The 26,417-nt window shown below is 34.0% G+C and overlaps 7 protein-coding genes across 12 annotated transcripts; 4 read left to right on the plus strand and 3 right to left on the minus strand.

Annotated features, from left to right (window-relative positions):
* Positions 1-1,291: 1,291 nt before the first annotated feature.
* Pex3 (peroxisomal biogenesis factor 3) lies at positions 1,292-5,228 on the minus strand. The gene is made up of 2 exons (XM_077445116.1): positions 5,128-5,228; positions 1,292-4,168 (listed from the first exon to the last, which is right to left on the minus strand). The coding sequence occupies exon 2, from the start codon at positions 4,093-4,095 to the stop codon at positions 2,983-2,985; it is 1,113 nt and encodes a 370-aa protein (XP_077301242.1). The 5' UTR covers positions 4,096-4,168; positions 5,128-5,228; the 3' UTR covers positions 1,292-2,982.
* A 1,513-nt stretch (positions 5,229-6,741) lies between these two features.
* LOC143920869 (uncharacterized) lies at positions 6,742-8,696 on the plus strand. Of its 2 annotated transcripts, XR_013261374.1 has the most exons (3): positions 6,802-6,957; positions 7,268-7,996; positions 8,089-8,692. XR_013261374.1 is itself a non-coding variant. In XM_077443864.1 (2 exons), exons 1-2 carry the CDS (start codon positions 6,866-6,868, stop codon positions 7,500-7,502), a joined length of 327 nt encoding a protein of 108 aa, XP_077299990.1. In that variant the 5' UTR covers positions 6,742-6,865; the 3' UTR covers positions 7,503-8,696. The 2 variants fall into 2 exon arrangements, 1 of the variants encoding a protein (XP_077299990.1); XM_077443864.1 differs by having other exon boundaries at positions 6,742-6,957; positions 7,268-8,696.
* LOC143921619 (DNA repair and recombination protein RAD54B-like) lies at positions 8,642-12,940 on the minus strand. The gene is made up of 9 exons (XM_077444972.1): positions 12,844-12,940; positions 12,412-12,775; positions 12,130-12,340; positions 11,840-12,039; positions 10,619-11,608; positions 10,278-10,546; positions 10,003-10,202; positions 9,772-9,918; positions 8,642-8,764 (listed from the first exon to the last, which is right to left on the minus strand). Exons 2-9 carry the CDS (start codon positions 12,768-12,770, stop codon positions 8,696-8,698), a joined length of 2,445 nt encoding a protein of 814 aa, XP_077301098.1. The 5' UTR covers positions 12,771-12,775; positions 12,844-12,940; the 3' UTR covers positions 8,642-8,695.
* Positions 12,941-14,577: 1,637 nt separating this feature from the next.
* Positions 14,578-15,357, plus strand: LOC143921749 (proteasome assembly chaperone 2). The gene has a single exon (XM_077445124.1). The coding sequence runs from the start codon at positions 14,578-14,580 to the stop codon at positions 15,307-15,309; it is 732 nt and encodes a 243-aa protein (XP_077301250.1). The 3' UTR covers positions 15,310-15,357.
* LOC143921750 (uncharacterized) lies at positions 15,249-17,095 on the minus strand. Of its 5 annotated transcripts, none has more exons than XM_077445126.1 (2): positions 16,508-17,095; positions 15,249-15,918 (listed from the first exon to the last, which is right to left on the minus strand). In XM_077445126.1, the coding sequence occupies exon 2, from the start codon at positions 15,904-15,906 to the stop codon at positions 15,475-15,477; it is 432 nt and encodes a 143-aa protein (XP_077301252.1). In that variant the 5' UTR covers positions 15,907-15,918; positions 16,508-17,095; the 3' UTR covers positions 15,249-15,474. The 5 variants fall into 5 exon arrangements, with proteins under 5 accessions (XP_077301252.1, XP_077301254.1, XP_077301253.1 ...); XM_077445128.1 differs by having other exon boundaries at positions 15,249-15,914; positions 16,508-17,073; XM_077445127.1 differs by having other exon boundaries at positions 16,156-17,038.
* A 1,813-nt stretch (positions 17,096-18,908) lies between these two features.
* LOC143920844 (uncharacterized) lies at positions 18,909-21,631 on the plus strand. The gene has a single exon (XM_077443831.1). The coding sequence runs from the start codon at positions 19,441-19,443 to the stop codon at positions 21,052-21,054; it is 1,614 nt and encodes a 537-aa protein (XP_077299957.1). The 5' UTR covers positions 18,909-19,440; the 3' UTR covers positions 21,055-21,631.
* Positions 21,632-23,821: 2,190 nt separating this feature from the next.
* On the plus strand, positions 23,822-26,129 carry LOC143921740 (uncharacterized). Its single transcript, XM_077445113.1, has one exon. It carries the CDS (start codon positions 23,891-23,893, stop codon positions 25,415-25,417), a length of 1,527 nt encoding a protein of 508 aa, XP_077301239.1. The 5' UTR covers positions 23,822-23,890; the 3' UTR covers positions 25,418-26,129.
* Positions 26,130-26,417: the final 288 nt, after the last annotated feature.

Genomic DNA, 26,417 nt, shown 5'->3' on the forward strand with positions numbered 1-26,417 from the left:
AGATTCCTACAATTATTTAATTTCCATGCTGGTTTCCTTCTGGAGTGAAAATAGTGGAAATTGGAAATGGGTAACGATGTACATATGTAGGTGAAATAATAATCACGTCAAATAAAATCACCAAACTCTCGACAGTAGACAGACGGTTGATAAGGATTTTTTAATCATACAGATCATACCGGCATCCACAGAGATATGTATGTATTAGTAATCTACCTGTATTTAAAGATATTTAATTTAAAACCTCCAAATTTGGTACACCGACTAATTTTTGAAGGAGTTCTGGTGGATAGGCAACCATTACTTTGGACAGTTCCTAAGAAAAAAAAAGAAAAAAAGTATTTGAATCAATTTGAAAATTAGGCCATAAGAGAAAAATTGAAGCAAGGAAAATGATGCGATATTGAACGTGCCGGAAGAAATTTCATTTTATTTGTATATTTCATAGATTGATATACATATGTACTTATAGGATATAAGTGTTAGACTCATCAAAATATTTTAACCAAATCTATATAGTATAAAGTAATACAACAGAGAATAAAGGAAAACAACAGATGAAGTTTGTCCTCTAGTTTTTCCATCATATATGTACGTAGTTTCGCATGTGCAATTACATATGTCGATGTCAATATGAATATACGTTGTTAAGGTGTGTATAATTATAAGGAAAATTTCGTTTCTCCAATATATCGGAGAACTATAGGATTAACCGTTGACAGAAATGACTATCCATTATGCAGCTCGTTGACAAAATTTACTATCCAATTAAAGATCAATTACAAATTGTTTTGGAGAGAATAATTTATATGTATATTGACAAACGATTTCATTAAAAATAAATACTCATATAAAAATAATGATCTGAAAACGGTTTAAATATTGTTGCGTAGCGGTGGGTTCAGAATCCAAATGGAAGGCTAAAGTCGCTTCACAGCATTTATTCAACGATTCAGGAGGTCCACACGTATCCACTGTTCACTCCATAATAATCTGACCTACCGTGTGTAGATGTCAGTGAGAACTCCAGCGTATCCTTTGTCTGGGCACTTACCGAGTCCCGTTAGCCTAATCCGAGGTCTCTATTGTTCAACCACGAATGCACTTGTGGACGCTCTCTCCCTCGTGTTCCCATGTTACAATATTATCAAGTAACAAAGAAAACATTATCTAAAACAAAAAAGAAAAGTTCTAAAACCAAATAGGTTTCATCCTGGAAATTATTTTATTTTACTATTTTCATTTGTCAATTTATTGTATATTATGTGAATTATATATTTGTATCTTGTTTACACGAATAAATTATTCTTTATTAATTTTGGAATTGCATGAAAAGTTGGAAATATAAATATGGAAAACAAATAAGTACACATGAATTCATAATTATTTACAATATAATGTATTAGATGTATTATGAGCATTTATAAGAATTGTAAATAGGTTTTTGAGCTATTAACATTAGAATAATATAATACTATGATTACTAATAAAATAAAATTAAAATTGTGAAATAGAAAATGATCAGTAGATCAGTAGCTATTAAAATAGATGTATTGTGAACATAATTTAGTAATAATAAAAAGCATTTAAAAATCAAAAAAATAATATTTAGATACAAATACATACATACATACATATGGATGTATATACAAAAATATAAATGTATGTGCATACATATAATATTTCTGCCGTATACTTGAGAGTTCGATTTAATTGTTTAATGGGTTTATTTGAACATTATGTGTTACATATTTTTCAATCTACTAATAAAGAAATATATTTTGGACTTAAGGTATGGTGAATACCCTAAATTAAAGTATAGTTAATTTACATTCATACTTACATACATATACATATGTATCACTGTTATAATATAAATTAAACCAGCAGATAATCAGATAATTTCTGTAAAACCGTCTATTTCGTTTGGATTCCATAGTTTTCCTGTTGAATAATTTTAAGCTCATGATAAAATACACATTTTTCGTTCAAGGTATTATGTATACACACAAAGCACACAATAGTTTTAGCACGTCTATGACACATGTTAATTCAAACAGTATGTACATATATGTAATGGAAAGAATGCGCATAGTCGCACTATATTGTATTACTAACTCGAAATAAAAAAAATCATGATGAGGTATTTTATGATTTAATTATAAATTAAAAAATATTACAAAAAAAATTTACCCACTTAGCATAATTTTTAAGATCCCACTAAAAAACAATATTTTTTTTAATTAGCTAACATCATATAACACACAAGACATCATTATTGGGAGGGGCTTCAAATTATTTGACCAAAAATCTGCATTCCTAACAAAAATATAATTTTCTTGGGATATGAATGTGGAATTTGGAGACTAGTTAAAATAAGAATATGGTTAACATTTTGTGGAAGTTTTGGCCCCCTAGTCGTCCCCTCCCACTCGGTACGTCTCTAGCCAAATTATACTTACATATATCTCAATTAAAAAAACTAAAAATAAAATAAAGTGTTTCATATACCTAACATTATTATAATTATTTATTTCTAATTTATTTTTATACGATAATAAAAATCAACTGCCTTCAGTCAAAACTCATGGAGAGCTCAAAATACAAATAGGTACGGAGTGGTTTACTAAACATAAGAGAAGTTTACCAGTCCTAATAGGCCTAGGGTCAATGTTTTCCTCATCAGAATGAAAGATGCTACTTCAATATTACTCAAAATGTGCACTGATTTTTAACCTACGCAAAATATAAATAAATAATTAATCGGGTACAAAACTCCAAATGTAGACTAAATATACCATGAACAAATAATCTAGCAGCCATGTGTATATTTACAATACATGCATAAACAAGCGTTTTTTAAATTAGCCCAAATCAACTTAAATAAAATACTATTGACATATAATATAAAAGAACTGTAATTACAACTTATATCACATAATAGATTATTTGAGTGTTTATTCATATTTTAAATGCTAACAGTTAATTACTAAAGACTTCATATATGTTAGCTCCTAAGACTTTGAGTTTGTCATTCAATATGAGTTGCTCGATAATACTAAGCTGTGCTCCGGATAGTCCATTTTCCGTTGGCTGCGACATGAGTCCGTTGATTATTGGTATCAATTTAATGAAAGGTAATTCGACATTGTTTATATTGACGAATGAATTCAAATGTGACTTATCCGTAAAGCCGTTGGCTGCTTCAGCATCATTTGCATCGCCATTCGTTATTTTACCATTAGTCGAAGAAGAGAGTGGAGTGAAGTATTCGGCAATGTTATCGAAAAATAATGAGAAGCTCCTACTAACTGATGAGATGCACAATGTTGTGACTTCGTCGCTTTCCAACAAATCCATCGTTTCGTTGACAATAACCTTCAGCATACGGTCCTTGTCATTTTTGTAATCAATGACCACATAAGATACCATGTGTTTTAGAGGATCGTCGTTATCGGTGCAGTGAGATGCTTGTATCGACCAGAACAACTGTTCTGTGTCCTTTAAAGTGAGTTTCTGTTTCAGCCGAATTGGAGATATTATAGTTTTGACTGTAGAATAGATCTGCTTACACAACTTTTCGATTCCTTCGGCTATGAAATAATTGCACATCGACATGTACTTCAGACGTAGATCGTTGTTAAGCAAGTCTGAATCTTCCATCGTATCTTTATATCCATACCCACCCATTATGCTCAATTGTATCCTCGAGGTCACTACTAATATTGTAAATGCGTATATCACCGCCGTAGCTCTGGCGAAAGTGAGAACTTTTAATTCTTCCCAAAGCTCTGCTTTGTTGCTGGGATTCGAGCTAAGTTGATTCAATATTTCTTGCGTGTCTAGGGTTTTCATGATAGATTCGCTGACCGAGGTGACCAAATTCAAGATTGTTTGGTTGCAATTTCGTTCTATGCTCCCATAGTGACATTTCTTTCTAGACATATCCAGGAATGATTTAGTTTCTTTCTCTTGCCACTCTCGCAGTCTCCGTTGGGCATAGCTGATTGCCAGCGCAGTACCACCAATTAAAGCCCCGGTGAAGATGAATTTTTTTTTGTGACGATCAAGAAAACCACGTAGAGTTGAAAACATTTTGATTTGATGCTTTTATAATTTCATCCAATTTAACATTTCCTCTGTGGGCTTAACGACTTTTTTTCAACATCTGAAATGAGACAAGATATACCATTAATATAAGTATTTTTTTTATAATCTTTATATATATTTGCAAAATTGGAAGTTTTAGCTAAGAATAACGTATATACTACTATTTTTAAATAAATTTTTTACCATATTATTCTAGAAATATCTTTAGCCAATTATTCAACGAAATTGAGAAATCACTTTTGACCATGCAGAATTTCACACATTGTTGCTATGTCAACTAAATTACATAATATCTTAATGACAAATGCATTTATACATCAAACATGTTCTTGAGTTAGAAAAAATAAATCACTATAAAGTAATATTGTGAAATATAATATATACATATTAATAACAATATTAGTAATAATGAAACTGTGTACACAATAGACTATTTTAATGATTTCAAACCATGAAACTGAATGAAGAATTTTGAGTAATTTAAAATCTGTAAATAAAACTAAATAGAGCATATTCATATAAGATTGTCCAGGCAGATGACGATGAAATACTAAATTTTATTTAAAATGCTGAATTAACCTGTATCGTAAATAATACTGTACTGATAAATGTTAATGTAGGATAAATATAAGGTGCCTATACCGAATTATAGAGAAAAACATAAAATAATATACCACTGAATATGAATCATTATGTGTACCTGTGAATATCAAAGTAACTACATATTTACTTAAATAATATACATAACTCAACGCATGTGTATATCACAATAAGATTGGATTGTATCATATCATGAAGAAAATATAAATACAGCGAATAACAAAGAGCGTATTTATAAAATATTTTATAAAAGTGTGGCTAATGAAAAATATAGCAAGTCTAACTCGAAGGTGTGGAACAATGTTTGATATAAATGTTACAAAATAATAACGATAGGGTCTACTGATCTACAGGTGCAATAAATATTGGAAATACGTTTAAGAATTGATGTAAATGACATGAAAATTGATATAATACTTGGATGCGCAGAACGAGAGCAGAAACGTCAACGTGACAGGACCGAACGCCACTCTACAGCAAAGTACAATACAGTGAACTTTGTACAGCTGCCCCTTCTCAATTAAAAAAACCGTCTTTATATTGCACCTAGTGCATTATTTATTTAAATGCCACCAATAATCTTAATATAAACGTGAAAATAAATTTCGTTATAGACAATGTTTAACCAATCGCATCTTAGGAATCAGAGAAATGTAATAATAATAGAAGGGCCCTTACGAATAAATAATTGTTGTCAATATTACGCGGCACGTCTTTATAAATACGCTACAAGGCAGGAAATACAATCGGATCAATTTACTTATAAAAATGTATCCCATGTTGTTTATTGTGTGTTTTTGAATGCATTGTGCAATTTTTACCGATGCTTGCCCATCTTGAGAGTAATATAAACAAACAGAGAAGTTTTTATCGGACATACGTCGAGCACCAAGGTCTGTTCATACCTAGTCAGCACGTACCGACTTCAGCAGGTATCCGTAATATATATTGAGAATTGTAATATATATAGAGAATTATAATATATAATATTACAATTCTCTGTAAGGAATATCTAAAACTTGGTTCGGTGATTACTAGTCAAATGTGAACCGGTCACAGGACAACCGGTCGCTCTAGATCGGTCACACGTGATCACTCGTCACACTAAAACTGGTCAGGTCACACCCTAAAACTGGTCACGAGAAAACTGGTCACACCCTAAAATCAATCACGAGAACACTGTTTGACCGATTTTATGGTGTGACCAGTTTTCTCGTGACCAGTTTTAGTGTGACGGGTGATCACGTGTGACCGATCTAGAGCGACCGGTTATCCTGTGACTGGTTCACATATGACTAGTAGTCCGTTTACCCTAAAACTTTTGTATTACAACAGAATTTGTAGAAACAGTAATTTATCCAGGAATGAGCTAATAAAATTGTAAGAAACTGGCTCAATAATTGGTCTCACTGGTGGAATTTAAAATGTCGATAATCTCTTTTCTCCCCCTCTCCGTAAAAAAGAAAATTATAAAGATTTGGGAAAAATTGAATAGTATATCATGCATTCTATATGGCTATTATTTTAAACATATTTATTTGGGTGAGATTACATAATATGTATTATACTTGTTGTACCTAGCTATTAAATAAATTTATAACGATTAAACTTATATCGAGTTTCTGAACTACTACTTGCAACCGTTCTTGCTATTTTTTAGTCTTTAAAATTTAAGCTTCCAAATTTTTTTGATCGTCTATTATATTGTGTTCTGAGCCGATGAGTTTATCTTGTCTCTCTTCTGACTTTCCGTCTCTCTCTTCGATGGTTCGCTTTTAAGCGATACTTTTGTTAGGAATGACTATTCTATACATTATACTTCAATGGTTGTAATGCCATATCTAGTATATTCTAGATCTATGATTCTACTTCTATTATAATAATATGTATTTACTTTGTGTAGTTCTAATAATACTTGTATCAATGTTTTTGGCCAGGAAGGCGCAATGGGGTTACCTGTTAGGCCTTCCTGGTATAAATTAAAAATAAAATTTATCTTGTCAACGCTATTTAAGTGTCATGAAATACGAAGATTCGAAAATAAAACGGAGTTCAAGAATTAGTCAATCAAGTTAATGGTCGTAAATAGCTGGTATATTCGGGCGAGTACTCCTGTCAGGGATCCTGCCCAGGCAGTATCTGATCAGGAGTCGGGATGAGGGCAGGAGAGGCAAGGGGAGGGGGTGGGGGGTCAGCGGCGCATCCAAATGTAGACCTACTCCGGCATGCTGACACCCCAGCGCTTAGGTATAACCTCATAACCACATAACCTCATCTTTTCAGACTCGGGAACAAAATTTTAAATTCATCAAAATTTACTACTGGCATACAATATTGCCCAATTTTTTTTTACTAGAAAAAAAAATTCAAATAAAAAATTGTATACTTGTTTTGTCTTTGTTTCTTCTTTCTTTCATTTTAACATGTTATATATTTTTTTCCTCTTTGTATCAATAATTTGTTTATAGTAAAACGAAAATATTTTTTGCTATAACTTCTAAAATTTGTTAGAAAATCAATCGATCCAACCTAACGATTGAATTGTCTGCCATTTCAGGAAACGTTCCCGAGAAGACGATAATTGCGATTTCATGCCGTTGTCAAAGCGAATCAACAATCTCCACATAAACAATGGAGCCAGCTCGATAGTTCACCATAGTCAATCTATAACGCAACCTGCATACGATCCCGGTATATCGCCGGCGCAGAGTAGTTACTATTTTGAAAATAAACTGTTATACGAATTATACTTGGAGAGATTGAGAAGACAAGAGCAACAACCACATTATTAACATGTAATGTCATTCTCCGATACGAAAGAATGCTTTCAAAATTTATGTATGTGTACTTTTAAATTAACCACGTTTCGAATATGTATATCGAAATTTATGTTAAGTTCTAGATCATTTAGAGATACGGACGAGATGTCTTCACATGTATATGTTACAGACGAAGTGTATTTTCAGTTGTAATATATTCCAACTAGGGTTTTAGGTCATTCATATCCGAATACAATTCAACTTGTTAATTATATATCTACAAGCGCTGATACACTTTTAACAATGTACCCCAGTTGTAATATAACAGTTGAGTTTTGTTTTTACAATTACTTTAGAATTGAATAATGCGCTAATATTTCATAGGTATTGCGAATAAAGATTACGATTACTCTAAGAATGTGCTCAAAACAAAAATGTCACTTCCCAACTTAATTTGCTAGTTGCATGACGTTTTCACGGAAAACCTAACCTTTCCATCTAATGTGGTCCCAATTTATAGTTGAACTGTATTTTTAGTTGTAATATATTTTGACCAGTTGGAATGTAATACGCCACATGAATCAACTTACGTGGGTTAGATGGAATATATTCCAACTAGTCAAAATATATTACAACTGAAAATACACATCATCTATAACGGTAGTTGGTCCCAGATTAGATGGAAGATATTCCAACTAGTCAAAATATATTACAACTGGAAGATGCACTTCAACTGTAACATATATACTGAATATGTAATCTCATCATTTAGTTATATTGTTGTCGTAAAATTATCATTCATTGTGATATGATATTTAATGTGTGCTCGTATATTGAGTGATTAAAATTTTTAAATATTTATATATACATATGTATATTTTTTTGAACTATTTTTCCAGTATGAGTAAATATGTTTTTCGTTTCTTTGGATATATTTATAATACTACAATACTGTTCAATAGGAAAATTACTTTGTGATCTACTACTATATAGTGTAATATATTTTATTTATAGTCGAACCAATAATTGTAAAATTTGAATTGTTTTTATGATTAATCATAATTGATATTATTACTTGTGTGATTTTTCGTTGACCTAAACAATATTTTTGCTTATTATTAAATATGTAATATGTAATCTTTGGAATTATTGACAAAAAGCAACCATTGATTCAAAACTCTTTATATTTTTCTTTAATTAAATATATCAACATCTAATAATTATAATTACAATTTTTTATATACTTTGCGAAAAACAAAAGATAAATTGTTGGCAACTTCACCAAGTCCTGATTCCTACAAACAAACAAAAAATTTCATATTCATATTTGAATTTAAACACATTAACCCTTTGAGTGCTGACGTCTTTTCTGTTGAAAACCCACCACGCTGAAAATTTCATCAACATTTCCAACTAAAATTATTTAGAAATCCAATAGAAAGCAGCTATAAAAATTATAGCTAATTCAAACAAACCCTAGATAACTACCGCCGAGTATTTCGAGTTTTGTAAAGGTGTGTTTAAACCAGAGAGATGTAATAAGAATAGGGGAGCCCTTATGAATAAATAATTGTTTTCAATTTTACGTGGTACGTCTCTATAAATACGCTACATCGCACGGAATACAATCGGATCAATTTATTTCTAAAAATGTATCCCATGCTGTTTATTGTGTGTTTTTGAATGTATTGTGCAATTTTTACCAATGCTTGCCCATCTTGCGAGTAATATAAACAAACAGAGAAGTTTTTATCAAGCATCAAATACGACTGATGCTAAAATTATTTAGATCTGTCCGTGGACAGAATGTCATTTGACAACAAAAGAACACCTAAAGCCACTTCTATTAATATTACATTTCTCTGGTTTAGACTCTCTAATATATCTTGCTACAATATAAAATAAACAAAAGTCTATTAATGAATGTATTTTTCCAAAACTAGTTCCATCTTCTTCATTGTTGTTAATATGTAATACAGTCTAAATGCCAAGCCACAAAATAAAATACTCAGCAGTTAGGGATTTCCATCAAGAAAATCTGCTATGCTTATAAATTCAGAAATTCCGGTGTAAACCAGTCTTTATAAACATTGACACGGATTACACGACCCATATTCAATACATTTTTTTTCAATGCTCCCTGGATAGGCTTAGCGGCTAGTATTCTTGTTTATTTTTTATGTATTCAAAATACAACGCCTATCGGCGTATTTCAGGCTCGTGGACTTGTTGGCAAAACGCTGATCGGCGTTTGTCAGCATTCAAAGGGTTAAATATGACCTCAAACTTAAAATATACAAACTTCCAAAAATTGTTCATCAAATGGAGCTTTCAAATGCCCCCACAATTTCAACTGATTTATGCTTTTAACGTTGTCTTCTTTTGGACGATCGTTTAAATTGAAATTTTCGTTCTCCTCATTTTCAATACAATCAAAATCCACCGCGTCCTTAAAAAACATTCAAAAACATGAAACAAACTACATACATACATAGTTGTAGACATTAAATGAATACAATTAGAATGATTTTACATCACAGAAGCCATCACCGTTGCAGGAGCAATTGAGCATATCATGTGTTGTGCTTTCAGTGTCTAAAGAAAGACTAAACAAATCTTTCAATTCATTATCAGATAATTTTAAAGTCGATTTTATATTATTCGAATCCATAACTGCATCGGACAAGCCAGTTTTGAACATTTGCCGTTGATATATCTTTTCTTCAATAGTTCCTAAAATATCCAATAGACATTTAAAACATTCGATTGAATTACAAAATTTCAATGTCGTTGAATGTCGATAATAACCAGTGGTTAAAAATCTATATATATGTACGGGCTTCTTTTGTCCGTCTCTCCAAATGCGAGCCATTGCTTGGTTATCAATAGCGGGATTCCAATCCGAGTCGAACAAGATCAGTCGAGATGCAGACGATAGTGACAATCCAGCGCCACCAGCTCGAGAACTCAACAAAAAAATGCACGGTACTTTGGAATGCATATTCCTTACATTTGGATTCGAATTAAAATTATCCACTATTCCTTGCCTTTGCTGAACGGGCGTGTTCCCGTCAAGTCTAATAATAAATTAAGGTGCATATTTAAAAATATCTAATATAAATTAATAATTGAAAGCTCTGATTTACTACCTTAAATGAGAAATATCGAGATGTTTGCACTCTGCGGCAATTATATCCAATACTTTTGTAGACGATGAAATAACGACGACTTTTTCGTTCCGCTTTAAAACAATCTGTTTGAAAAACGCTACTAATACTATGATTTTGCTTGAGTATTCTTTTCGAAAGTTACACGGTAGTGTTTTGAATAAATCTAATGACTTATAATTAGAAAAGTCTCCATCTTTGTCTGTGTTCACCTTCAGTAGTGTAGGATGATTGCAAATTTTCTTCATTAGTATTATTGCGCTGAAAGCAGATATTGTTTGAAGACTTTCACGCGCATTCCACCATTCTTTTAATACGGAAGAATATATCTGTTGCTGTGCCGTCAACAATCGACAACACACTACATATTCAGTCTTTGACGGCAAAATTCCTTTCATAATATTCTGTGTTCGCCGCAGTATAAAACTAGACGTGACGAAACTCAAATGTTTAGCTTTTTCTTCGCCTGTACATCGCATTTCATCACAACAATCCGGTTTCTGTGAACGTAAAATGGGATCTTCGAAGGTCTCCTTGAACTCTGCATACGTGCCGAAAATACCAGGATTCGCAATGTCTGACAAAACGAAGAATTCTTGCAAGTCATTCTGCACGGGAGTTCCCGTCAACAGTATTCTCTTACTGCACGTCATACTTTGCAACAATTGAGCTGATTTGATATTCGAATTCTTGAGTCGATGAGCTTCATCGCATATGATAAGGTCAAAATTGATTTTTGCAATGTCGGAAGTGTGCTTCACTAGGCGTTCGTACGAAATAATCATCACATTGTCGCATCTCTTGACGAATCCGTTGGGTTTGTTTGTATTGTCAACAACATATGGCAGAATGCGTTGACTGCCGAGCCATTTCAAGAATTCTTTATTCCACAGCGAACATAGAGTACTCGGAGCGATGATTAAAGCACGTCGTACCACAGGAATACCATATGGACCATGTTTCAAAAGTGTCCTTTAACAAAGTTCGTCAAATTAATGTTAAATATAATATAAGAATGCTTTTAGCAGCACCATCAAATGAAATTTAAGTAAAAAATAAATGACATATGTATATGTAAGCATAAATAATTTAACCAAGCCTTATTAAGGTATGATTTGCATGATAAAATATTCAAATAAGAAAATTGATATATGATCAGAAAGTGGGGTTTGTTAAGTTATTTGGCACACATCGGTTATTTACCATATTAAAGCAATACATTGTAAAGTTTTTCCCAATCCCATTTCATCAGCTAAAATAGCCCCAGTATGCGGGTGTTTAAATCCCATTATGCATTCGTATAGAAAAACGACTCCTTCCCGTTGATGGGGTCTAAGTCGCAAGGTCAAAAATGTGTCTACGCTAACAGTGGTGATTGGTTTCTTATCAGTGTTAAATTTCCACTATAAAAAAATACAATGCGTTAGTATGGAATATTTTATTTATTAATCTTTAAACGTATACAAGTATAATATAAATCAATCAGAATGAACCTGATGATCGTTGGGTGGAGGAGGCAAGACCAGTGGAGCCATCTGTTCATCATTGAATGGTTTATTGAAGCCGTTGGCTGGTGAATTCGAGTATACTGTATTTGGCTTAAATTTTTTATTCTTATTGATAGGTCTGCAATTGGCGTTTTTTTCTTCGATAGGTTTGACGTCTTTTATCATTTCTAATATTTCAATTTCTTTAGATCCTAACCTGAAAAATATTCAGTAAAAATATTGTATAGTGCTATTGTAATAGCATATGAAATGAACAACTGTATTTACATGAAAACAGAGCCTGAAAAGAGCAAATGCGGGGATGGTGCAGAAGTGCTAGATATAATCTTTTCATCTTCGCCATACAATACAGCCAAGTTGTCTTTTATTCTAAGTTGTCCGTCTCCTTCCCATATCTTTTTCTTTCGTCCTGATGGTTTTGCCCATAGAACTTGATAAGTGGCACCACCTATATCATTTGGTATTAAAATTGGAACAGAAGAAACTGCAACGTTGTTCTTCAATTCAACAATTTCGGGAGAAGGCGTGGGGCCTGTTGTAGAATCTTCAACTTTGGCCATCATATTAAGTACTTCTTCTATTGTTCGTATAGGTTTCTTCATGGGTTGCGTATAAGCCCAATTCATAATTCCTATACATACATACATATAATAATATTAATATTTCTTTAAGTACATTTATATAAATAAAATATCTAACCAGCTCAATGCTAAAATTCGTACTGACTTAAATTTAAATATATTATTTATAATTATAGTAATAATATTGTATTCAGTGAAACAGATGACAACAAAAATGACAGAACACACAGTATGTTTCGCGCCTTTGTCATTCATTCCAACACATTCTCATATATTGCATTTCCAGCCATCTCTACTACGCATTATAGTCGTTAAAGTTGGTATCTAATTGGATTATTAGTCACATTGCGCTCGCCCAAAAGACAATTTTTGCCATGAAAATCGCGAATACGGAATATTTGGCACTCGAGTTCTCGTTAGTATGATGGACTTTTCGGCTGCCAGATGTTCCGTTATAGAGATTTTAGTGACTTTTGGGCGAGAGCTTTGTGACCTATAATCATCGAACCAAACGGACTATTTCACATGGTAAACGGATTATTGCGCAAATTGCGATCGCGCGAACGAAAATCGTTGCCACAAAAATTACAAATACGGAATATCTGGCACTCAAGTTCTCGTTAGTACAATATTTCACGTGGTTAGCTTTCGTTTGATGGAGTTTTTGGGTGCCAGATGTTCCGTGATTTTAGCGATGTGTGCGAGATTTTTAAAAAATCTTTCAAGATTTTCGTGCCAGTGATTATCCTGTTAGCGATTCACATTTGACAAGTAATCATCGAAGTATGCAGATCATTTTCACCATCCAGTCTACTTCGTTGCTTCGTTTGTATTTTCAACAAAATTGAAAACTTGACTCACAGAGATATGTTGACATAAAAGTAATATACGAATAGCTCTTTCTGTCACTTTTGGGTAGGAATCGCACATCCTGGGTCAAAATTCTATGATTAATTTCCCATCGAACATATTTTTTGCTCCAGGATTTTGTCTCGACAACCATCAGAAACTTTTTCAACTGACAAATTAAATGAATTACGAACTAAATCAAATTCTTCAACGCCGAATTTGGGAGAATAGTAGCTGAGCTCATTTTCCAATGCTCCCAAATACTGCAAAATTTAATTTCTTGAAAATTCTGGATCTCGTTCTCAACCATCAGCAACAAGAGTTGACGTCAGTGTCTCAAACATTTTTTATTGTTACCTTTCTCTCTCCGTTTTCAATCTTGCTCATGAACGTTTTTAAGGCACCTATGAATTGTATGATGTTTGTATTCCTTCCCAAAAATGTCAAACTAAAAAAGCGAGGCGCATGATTATTAAGCAAGTTATTGCGTAAGTACTTTGATGATTATATAATAAGAAATAGAGATAAACTAGAAATAAGTTTATGATTTTTCAATTAATAAAATAAGGACAAACTAATTGTAAGTAGAGTAAGAAAAAATAAGACAGCTGGGAGTGTTTTTCACAGGGGCGTGCTCATGTATAATGCCCTCCCTGAGTGCATCAGGTCTGCTAAGACCATGGATGCATTCTTGCGAGGTGCGAAGAGACACCTCTGCGAGGGACAGTACATATAAGTTAATTATAAATTTTAGAGTTAAGTAATTAAGATGTATTTTTTAAATTAGCTTGATAGCTAAGATAATATATAAATAAAATGATCCATTCCTCATCATCCAGCCAGGCTGAGAATTCCAACTTACCTAAACAGCAAAAAATAATTTGAGTTCAGTAAAATCAGTTAGATTAGTCATGGTCGTAGTAGTGAGCGTTTTTTGTAAGCGATTTAAAGTGTCATTGTTGTGACAGTTGGTTCGAGTGAAGCGAAGTTTGAGTGAGTAGAAATGAAGTGGATAGAGGGCGGGAGCGGAGATTGGATGCGGGGGCGCACGCTGGTGGTGGGGGGCGCGTCGGTGGGCGGCGTGGCGCAGCTGGCGTCGGAGCTCGTGGCCACGACTCTTCGTCTGCAGCGCGTCGCCACTTTCTGCGGCGGAGGAGTCGCCCCGCTCGTCGGATCGGCCAGCTTCGGCCAGATCGGCCTGATCGCGCCTTGCGAGTTGTTTGCGGCCACTGACAGCCCCGTCTGCGTTTTGTTGCTGCGCTCCCCGTTGGCCAGCCACCGAGCCGATGCTTTCTTACAAATGGTGGCCCAGTTAGCCGTTCAACACCAACCATCGCAACTTCTCATTCTCACCACCAGCATCGCTTCGGAAAATCACAATGTTCAAAGTTCGCCATTCCGCTATGTGGCCAACCAGTTCTTGCAAAACCGTCAGAGGCTCGATCAACTCGATTGGATCAACTACGACATCGAATCCCAAGACAAAGTCATCCATCAAGGCGGATTCGCCAAGAAACTTTTTCAAATATGTACCGGCTACAAATTGCCTTGTTTGATACTGTTCAAATACTGTTACGAGGGAGACAATATACCGGACGCTGTTGAAACAGTATTATATGTTAATCAATTTTTAAACGTTATCGACAATCCCGAAAGTGATATTAAAAACAAATTAATATTTCCTCCAGCTTGGAGATTCCCATTTGGAAATCGCCCGCCTAAATCCATATATTAAATGTAACCTCATTCATTGTTTCGATATACATATTACATCATTTGAATACATTTTATTGCGTTTTATTTATTTCACATTTTAAAAAATTAATTGCACAATAATTACAATTGTATACATTATGTTGTATATTATATTTGAGACAACCCATTTTAGTAGAAGAAACTATTAGTTTTTAGATTTAGCGTTGGCTAAGAATGTTAAAACAACACTTTTCACACACTTCCCCTTGAGATTTCTTCTATGTTTCGGTGGACATTGGGTTGTCGTTATTTTGGCTTGTGTTGTAGTTTCAGGTTCCCCCGGCAGTTTTCTCCATACTGATCTGCACATCCCCATACTGTCTGGCTTATCTCCATCTTCGCACTGAACGGGAGCATCAATTATTCGCCTCGTAATAGAACATAAACCATCCGATCCCAATATTTTTCCTTCGGGACAGCTTAAAGGGAGATCTTTCACTTCTGTTTCATGAGAGCAAGTACCATCGGGTGCCAATTTTTGCCCTTTAGGACAACGGATAGGCGGTCTGACTGTCTTCAGTGAGTCACTGCATATAATCAACGCCAGGAAAATAGATATGAAAGACGTACGTTTCATCGTGAAACCTTCCTAAAACGAAGTTAGCTGTTACAAAACATAAATTCACTTAATCTTTGAGTATTATGTATGATGTATGTATGTATGATGAATCAATATGAAGTTGTAACAAATGATTTTTTTTTTTTCATTTTTCTTCAGGCAACATGAAATATTCAAAGGTTTGTATTCCTGAAACAACTGTTTGATGCACACCCATCAATATGATACAGACAATTATACATAATTAACAATATTGTCAATAATTACGCATAATAACCGGAATCCTCTGGTTTACAATAAAATTTTATCATCAGCCTTGATGACAAAAGTTATTGTTGCTACGACGTCAAATGTTCCACTATAATTAATAATTTTAAACGAAAACTGACATTGTTAAAATAACTATTTGTATCTAGAGCTGAAACAAATTGCTTTCTTATCGTTGAAATGCTTTTAAAAAACCAATGCCTAATTCGTATGACACCATTGCTTTAAAACTTTTTAAATTTGTTTACATTAACTAAAATGAATGATAATTCAGTATGTAAAAAAATATGAATGACAAAACAATCATAGTTTTTTCCATACAATCATAGTTCTTAGAGTGATAATAACAAACCTGACGATATCAAATATTTTTTCAATAAACTGCTTTGTAATTTATGAATTATGTTACTTTTGAAGAGGCATTAAATATTCTAGCGATAGCAATTTCACTTGCTTCCAAAGCACAGATCCGAATTGTATTCGAAACATTTAAACGCAGCAGATAAACTTAATTTCCAACGTTCAATTTAATTTTGTTATCGTCGTCGTTCATTATAGCTCGTTTAAATTTGATTTTTAAATTGTATGATGACACGTAATTGCATGTACTTAGACGTTTGCAAGCCACACTCAATAGTAGAATAAATATCGTACTATCTGTTACTGGGAATTCCTTGACCACTCACTACTCATAAATTTCCCAACACGTTACTGATATTTGTCATGACAGTGACCGTTGTATTTACTCAATAAATAAATGCATTCTACGAAATGCGTATTTGATTTTATGACTCCAATATTTCTAATACATTTTTCAATGCTATTGGCAAGCGTTGTATAAGTTAAATACAAAATTCAGTGCAATCATTGACGTATTGTCACTGAAAAATAAACAATAAAAAATATTTGACTGTATGTGTGTTTGAAATCAAGGAAAGTCCGGCAAGGTGTTCAAGGTATGTATCTGTAAAGTATCTTACCAATTAAACGGCATAAGTATAATATATGAAAACTGAATATGGTAAAGTTATATCCACTATCATCGATTTTACGAAAACCATATTCTTAAAGACTTATAAAAAAAAGTTTTTTAAAAACATTCCTCTTCTATAATTTGAATATAAAATAATGATTTTGAATAAAAACAATAATTTTATTTTACTGCCGCCATCTATGTTTAAAACTAATAAACAAACGATGGATAAACGACAACGACTATCTCGCTGGGCAGATATCAAACGCGTCTTACACGATATTTTTGCACCATCGTAATGGCGGAGGATCCATTTACTTATATTGATAACCAAAATGAGCAATATGGCAAAGTATGAAAACGATCGGATAAGAGGCAAATTGTAATTGTAAGTGAAACGTAAAGGAGGTATGTAATAATTAGTCACCGGAGCCTGAGGGGGCCGTGTATTGTTCAAAGGTTGTAAATGCATTGTTAAAGGTTTGCCGAACAATGGAAAGCACTGTGACTATCCTACCTCTAGTAATAATAATAAAAATAGCTCGTTAGTAAGTAGTTTTATCTTTAACTAAAATACAAATTAAATTAAAATGTACATATTTAATAAATTTAATCAATAAAGTTATTCAATCCCTCGAGAAATACAATAGAATACAGTAGAACCTCCTAGATTATCCGGAATAATTGGGGATGAAGGTAGCTCGGATAATGAAAAATCCGGATAATCCAAATAATCACAATTGACAAGGAAAGACGTGTACATTCAGTACGAATAATTTTTATTTGTCTACATTTCCATATATGCAAGTATATCAATATTAAATTATTCCTTATTAAAAAATTATGGATTATGGATTTTTGCTTAAAGTTAGCTGTTCTTTTTGATGCTGCCAAATACTTACAATCAATTACAAACGTTGGAGTATTTTTATTACATAAATCGCTGTATTTCCAGAGGCTGAAGAACACGAAATTAACAATTAATTAATTAATCCATAGAGACATCTATGGATTTAGACTTGTACATAAATTTTTACATATTGTACATAAATAAAATTCAGATATTTTTGACAGCGGATAGAATGGTTTTTGCCAATTTGATAGAGGAACCGTTTCAATAATGAAATCAGATAAATTGGCAAACTCTGATAAGAAACGATCGACTTGGAGTCACAAATATCCAAATCCGACCAGCAGTATTAAATATTAGCACGGCATCGAACCCGGTAACCTCTCGGTGCTAAACATAAACGCAACCACAGTGCCATACTGCTGGCTAAATGTATATTAGAGGAAAATGTGGTGATAATTATCGACCTCAATGTTGTTTTGTCTCCATTGACTTGCGGCTTTTGTGTATCTACATATGATGTATGTACATAAGGCGTGAGACAGGTGTATTCATTAAAATCCTGAATTCTGAAATATACCAATTAGAAAATAGCATGTTTGTTGTTTTAAATGCTTTTTATTATTACGAGATTATGTTCACAATACATCTTATATCTATTTTAATAGCTACTGATCTACTGATCATTTTCTATTTTACAATTTAATTTAATTTGGTTAGTAATCATAGTATTACATTATTCTAATGTTAATCTACAGCATAATAGGAAAAGAGCTCAAAAACCTATTTACAATCCTTATAAATGCTCATAATACATCTAATACATAATATTAATTAAAGACTAACTAAAGTCGATGACCTAAAGCAGATTGTGTTTAGGTAATCTGTGTGATATACCTGAAGGGTATATATAGATATTTTTTTGTAATCACCGAGACTCTTCACAAGTGTGTTAGTATGGTTATTAGTGATTCTGTCATAGAATCTACTGGTTAGTTTGTTAGTAATGTCTATAACAATCGGAACATTATACGAGAATATTATAAGAAAATAGCATCAAGTAGAATGACCGTGTTTGTCATCTGGCATTCTATCTGAGATTTACTTTACGATAGCATTGATTGAAAGATGTGTTTCTCAATTTAATTTTGACGAACCGGTCTTCCCCTCTACAAACGCCATAACGTGTACCATTTAGTTCGGTACGTGTTGTTACTGTTGAATGACGAGACGGTTGAATACACAAACAGTGATCGCGTGACTCAGAGCAGGAGGCCTTCGAGCGGAACGGAACGGTGGACGAGCTCGTCAGTGGACGAAAGACTTGCTGGCGCTAGCTGTCAAAGCCGCCAATGGACTGGTTCAATTGATAAATTGTACCTAAACCAATTATCCAATTGGGTGTGTTTGCGACGATCCTCTTCAGTGCGTGTGACCCAACTAATCCAGTGCCTCAACCACCATGAAGTGGTCCGGACTCGTGCTAATCTGCCTCATCGGCTTCCTGGTCAACTGCCTCGCAGAACCTCGCAAGAAGATCGGCGGCTCTCTCGGTCGTCGCACCAGCTCTAAACAACCTTCATCCAACTCGGGAAACTACGGTCATAGCGATTTAGCCAGCCTCAGCTACTCGGGACACAACACCGCACCTAAGAAAGCACCAGAACCTGTTCGCAACAATCAACCCGTGGGATGGAATGTACCAAAAAAAGACACAGCAACACCTGTCCAAAGCAGTGGAGTGAGCTTCAACCAACAACCGTCGTATCCATCTAGCGGAGGACTTTCTGGCACATCTGGTGCCAAAACTCCTCAAAATTCTTATCCAACAAACACTGGAAACTCCGGATCAAATGCTCAACATGCATACCCAGCAAGCAGTGGAAACTCTGGATCGAACGCTCAACATGCATACCCAGCAAGCACTGGATTGTCAGGTTCGGGAACTGGACAACACGGTCAAGCTTCCAACGTCAATCCAGCTCAAAGCAACCCATCTTATCCTTCCAATAACAATCCGTCATATAATAAGCCAGTGAATAATGCTCAACCGCCACCATACTCTGCTGGAGCACCGCCTGCTTACAATGCCGCCGGTCATGCTGGAGCACCGCCTCCTTATAATGCTGCACATCCTTCGTATAACGCTCCAAATTATGGAGGAGCACCTCCTGCATATGGTGCTCCTGGATACGGTGGACATCCCCCTGCTTACGGTGGCTATGGTGGATATGGAGGAGCACCACCTGGATATGGAGGACACGGTGGATATGGCGGTGGTGGTGGATATGGCGGATATGGCGGTGGTGGTGGATATGGAGGCTATGGAGGAATAGGAGGAGGCAGCTTCGGTGGTTTCGGTGGCTTAGGAAATCAGGGTTATCAACGTAAATCTGGATTTTTGAGCGGCAATACTTTTGGCGCCATCCTTGCCGGTTTAGCTATATGGAATTTGGCCAGGTCTGGATCACGCACCACTAACAATCACTATAACTATTACGGTAACAATGCAACCACCAATGATCCTCATGCTCTACCACCAGATCCCATTGTTGAACAATTGTCCAATTGTACCTTGACCATAACTTCTGATGGTAAAACAGAAGTGACTTTATTGCCCTGCGTCATTGTCTCCTCGTTTGCTCTAAATGCCGAAAGTGCGAACCCCAACAGAACGCCAGACGCGAACGGTCTTAATTGTTTGATCACATTGATATTTAAAAACTCTACCGAGAAAATGGTTAATATGCCTTGCGCTGATCTATCCAAAATGGCGCCGAAAGAAAACGCAACAAACAATCAAACAAACTGCGATCCGGCATCTGGCAATTGCCCTCCTGCTATGGCTCTGTATGATGCACCTCCATTGTCAGTCATACCTTTAAAGGTATCGTCTACTTCTACCACAACGGTTGATCCCATTGTCGAAACATCATCAACCACGACGCAAGCGGAAGTTGCAACATCCACTACAACTGTATCGACGACATCTACAGCACAATCAACATCACAATCTACAACAGAACCGACGACAAGCTCTACTACGGAATCGGCGACAGAAAAGTCACCCGAATAAATAGTCTCGTTCCTGTCAATAAAAATTGATATTATACTAATTTTAAGTTAAAAATAATAAATATAATTCCATAAGTGCGCTGCAGATTTCTCTCACTTTTGATACTTCAATTGGATACGATTTCTCTTTTCTTTATATAATGCAGTAAGTGAAAGCTAAATGCAAACACATCTCTCTTCAATGTTGCTAAAATTCTAAATACTCATAGTGGCATATATGCAAGTACATATGTATACATGTACAGTCTATTTGTAAAATAAATTCAAAGTGAACCGCCACATCATTTAATACAATTGGGATTGGAAATTTTGTGACTATTCAGTGGCACTTAATCTGATCCAAATTAACATACCACATATGTACATGTTTATCATTCCATGCAATTTATTCAATTGTCATATAAATCAGGGTCACATTTTGCAGCAAGTGTGTCTATGTGACAAGATTTTAATCTATTTTACCCATGAAAATGTATAATATATTTAATGCAATAACTTATAGTGTATATGATGCATGTGATTTAGATTATTATTTTCATCAATGTATATATATTTTTATTTGAATATATTTTAGTATTATTTATAATGTATGTTTTAATTTTGAACATTTCCACGTCTTTTCCTGTATAATAAGCAACTAATAGAAAATCACCCGAAAGTGAGGTGAAGGAGTTCAAAAGATGCTATTAGAGGCGCTTAAGCAAAACATAATGTTGTATGAAGAAATGTTTCATTATTTGTTTTAATTCATTTTTTTATTTAAAATCACAATACATTCATAATTATAAATAATTTAAAATCTGAAAAAACTTTTCTAGTCTGGCTCTTACATATCAAAATATTTCCAAGAACATCCATATGATGTTAAAGGTCAGGCATTCAGATTACAAGTGAATTTTAATTAACACAGATTCTCAAATCGTGTGTACCGATATTTATAATCATATTTTAAAATATATAGTTAAGTCAACAAAACAACTGAAAGAACAGTATGGTACGTTATAAAATAGTGGAAGAAACATCGAACCAGAGTAAACTGCCACTTCCGGTTGACGGATGCTCACCAAATGTTATATATAACTTGGTATTAAGCATAAACTTTTAAATATGAAATTTCAATTTAATAAACCAAAAGGTTTCTGAGAAAAACATAAGAAATCTCGGTTCTCTAGAGTAAAAGTACTACTTCTTAATTTATAATTTGTATAACATTTTGTCTGATTTGGTTAGCGGTTTAGGAGATAATTGGATTTGAAAACTTAAGAAAAGGTCACTCCTAAGGGGAGGTACCATTTCCGGTCAACTTAAAATATTGAAAATAATTTAGGTCGTATTGTTAAAAATTTCAGTAACCGATACTAAGTTTCATTTTGATAGGACGAACGGTATCCAAAACATCTTCAAAATACACAAACACATTTTTTCTAGATCAAATCAGTCAAAATCTCGAGTTCGAATTTCCACATGATCACAAAACTTCATCTATTGCTACTACTACGTACATAAATAAATTAAAAATTGTAAATATAATAGGTTGTGGCTATTTGCAGGTACTATATCGGCACATTATTGGCTATTTGCAGGTACTATAACTGCGAATTATTGGCTATTTACAGGTACTATATCTGCAACAGGCGCAAAGCCTTCTGCGCATGCGCGTGAACTGTCACTGTCAGCGTGTTTACTATTAAAATTTTGTTTTAAACCTCTTAAAATTTAGTTCGAACTCGTTAAGTGACGTAGAGTAAAAAATATAATCCAAATTAGTTAATATTATTAATTGTTAGAAAATTATTATCATATACAACGTATAATACCTACATACAAGTACAAGCCGCGAACTAGCTAAATGATATAAATCTATTATAATAACGTGCGAAATTTATTTGCCTCATGTATAATGAACGATTGATTAAGCAAGTCTAGCATACGTTAAATATAAGAAATTATAATCGGATGCGCATGCGCAGAAGGCTATAGCCAAGAAGTAAATAGCCAATTATTCGCAGATATAGTACCTGCATATAGTCAATAATTCGCAGATATAGTACCTGCATATAGCCAATAATTCGCAGATATAGTACCTGCAAATAGCCACAACCAATATAATATGCATCTCACACATTATACGTGACATACATATATCCATATGTATATGTATGTACATATGTCAATGTGATAAATCCGATTATAATCATTAATATAACACGGCTTATGTGATTATTAATAATTATTATAATTTTTTAACCAAACCTGACATAATATACATAATTTTATATAACCCAAACCAACATAACCTAATACCTAACTTAACTTACCTTCTTCGTAAACGATTACATTAATTAAGGGTCCTTATTTATGTGATTAATTACATTCATTGGCTATTATTTATTATTATAACTAGTTTATGTACCGTAACAATTAACTTACATGCCTACATACATACATACATATGTATGCATACAAACAAAAGTAATGATGGAGTATGCAATATTATACCTATATTTACTCAGGTAAAAACATTTTCAATTCATGTACATATATACATGTGTATACTTAATATAATACAGATAATAGTTATATATGCATATATAAAATATGGATAATTTTCTGTTAAATCTGTAAAAAAAAATCATAAATTAAAATGCCTTACTCGCGTCCCACAATTTGAATTTATTGTTATCGCTGGTTATTCAAACGTCATTGAAGTTTCTTCGAACTGTTTATAATAATATCATTAAGCGATATTATAGACGACAGCCATTGCACATAATAATTCAATCGATTACCTTGTGTACTTTGTTAAACAAATACTAATATTATTGAATTTCACAAAAATGAGAATCTGGACATTTTGTTTGCTTCTATTCGTGGTATGCTTTGTGACTGGAGACCCACTGCCAGGAAGAAGCAGTGGAGGAGGTAGAAGTGGTGGAGGAAGTAGAGGAGGATCCAGCAGAGGATTCGGTGGATTCGGTGGAAGTCATCATACAAGCCATTCGAGTCCTTCAATACACCATTCTACAGCAGCTCACAGTTCAGCTCATCTGTCTTATTCACCAAGTCACAATACTCATAGTTATCCTTCAAGTCCATCTCTTTCCGGCAACAGTCACAATCCAAGCGGTAGCAGTAGTAACACTAATTACGGATTCGTAGTTCCAAAACAGCAAGCTCACAATGTCGCCAGTAGTAATCCCTCTGCAGGACACTCGTACCCTCAAAGTACAGGATTATCTGGAGCTTCAAATCAAAACCATGCAACATCCGGAACCGTTCATCAACCACAAACGGCGCATGCTGTCCATCAAAACTCTGCTTCGCCTACAGGAACACATACGTATCCTCAAAGTCCTGGATCATCAGGATTACACACATACCCTACTGGCACTGGATTATCTGGCACTCAAACTAGCGGTGCTCATTATCCACACACGGCGAACAATGCTCATCAAAACTCAAATTCCCCAACAGGAACACATGCATATCCTCAGAGCACGGGATTATCTGGAACTTCTAATAATAATCCGCACACTCCTACTTCGAACTTCGGAACGCAAAATTCGCACTATCCACAACAACCAGCTGCCGTTCATTATACAGTGAACAATCACCAGTACATACCTGCTACAGCAGTTAATCCTAATTACCATATGCAGCCTTCCGGAGGATATGGTGGTTATGGAGGCTACGGTGGCTATGGAGGATACGGTCAAGGATTTGCCCCTCATTACGGTCAACCTTCTTATGGCGGTCCCACATACGTTCCCGTATATCATAGAGATTCGGGATCGGGAATGAATAACCTATTGACCGGCTTAGCAGTGTGGAATTTGGCAAGAAGTAGTGGACACTCAAACAACATCCACCACTATCATCATTCCGACTCTGCTTATACGAGACCCAAAGAACAGTCTAATGTGCAAAGATACAGCGATCTTAAAGACTGTTCATTAATGGTCACTGATGCAGATGGTACTAAAACTACAACAATTCCATGTGAAATAGCTTCATCTTTTGCCTTGAGCAATGAAAACAATAAAAATCCAAATGTGCTCCCCAACGGCGTGATAAGCACATCTAATTGTACTATATCGGTCACCAAGGGCAATAAACTTGAAATCACCACGATTCCTTGTGAAGTTTTAAGCCAACAAGCTGCATCTGCGGCGCCTGCTAGTCCCACTAGTCCAAATCAAATTGTTCAACTGTTCCCAGCTCCATCTCTGGATGTGATTCCTCTGAAAAAGACACCATCACCGCCGATGATCGATATCCCACCTAGTCCAGTATCTGAATCACCAGGAACAACATCGACACCCAATCCATTGTCTACAACGGACAAAACTCCCATTGTAGCATAATTTTTTTTTTTTTTTATATATATATATATTACTTTATATGTTTAATAAATCAGTAAAATATAGAATATTATAATCGTTTAATTTTAAAATTCAATTTGTAATACATATGCATGTCATATTTTATTCGCTATATCTAAATGTATATCAATGTATGTATGTATGTATATCACAGTAAATGTACATGAATATAAAACGCTATCAATTAAATAAATGACAAACAAGTGTGACGTGTAAATTATTTTTTCAAAAATTATAATATAAATTCTAAATTACACAAATATTGTGATACTTGTTCTGAAATGAGCTTTACTTGATAAAATATATTTACAGATAGATATCTGTGATTTTTTTGTATTCTCATTTTAAAATTTTATATTAATAAAAGATTACTAAGCACTGTTATTCTTAGATTGAATTAAATTTTTTTTCTTGCTAAACATTTTCGTCACGTTTATTTTATTTTCAAATAAATACATCTTCGCTAATTATATTTGCATACCGTTTTCAAATGTGGGATATTTGTTCAGTCTGTGGTTTTTGAATATTTGTTAAATAAAAATTACCTAAAAATGCTTTTCAACTTTTGAACATTTTAAATGTTTGATCTTATCTTGACATAGTATTTCAACATTGTATTTAACATTGTGTATTATACTAATATATGTATGTATGTATATTTATATCTGTAGGTCTCTTATATAAAAAAAACATTATCACTAAGTGTATTTATTTTTATGTTGCTAAATTGAAGAAAAAAATCTTATCATATTCAACGTATATAACTGGAAATCATTTTATGCTAAACTTCAGTACAGAGGTCACAACGTTTGTGAAATCATATCTCTAATATAGAATGGCGTTATTCGGGAAGTGTTTCCTGATTTTAATTTTGAGTATCTCGTTTGTAGGATACTGTCAAAATGCCTTGATCGACTCAACCGATAACATCACCTTCGTCGAAGGATGCAGATGCTCCTGGAAACGGAAATGTGTACAATAT

This window comes from Arctopsyche grandis, chromosome 13 (assembly GCF_051622035.1).
Source record: "Arctopsyche grandis isolate Sample6627 chromosome 13, ASM5162203v2, whole genome shotgun sequence".
Classification (NCBI taxonomy): Eukaryota; Metazoa; Arthropoda; class Insecta; order Trichoptera; family Hydropsychidae; genus Arctopsyche; species Arctopsyche grandis.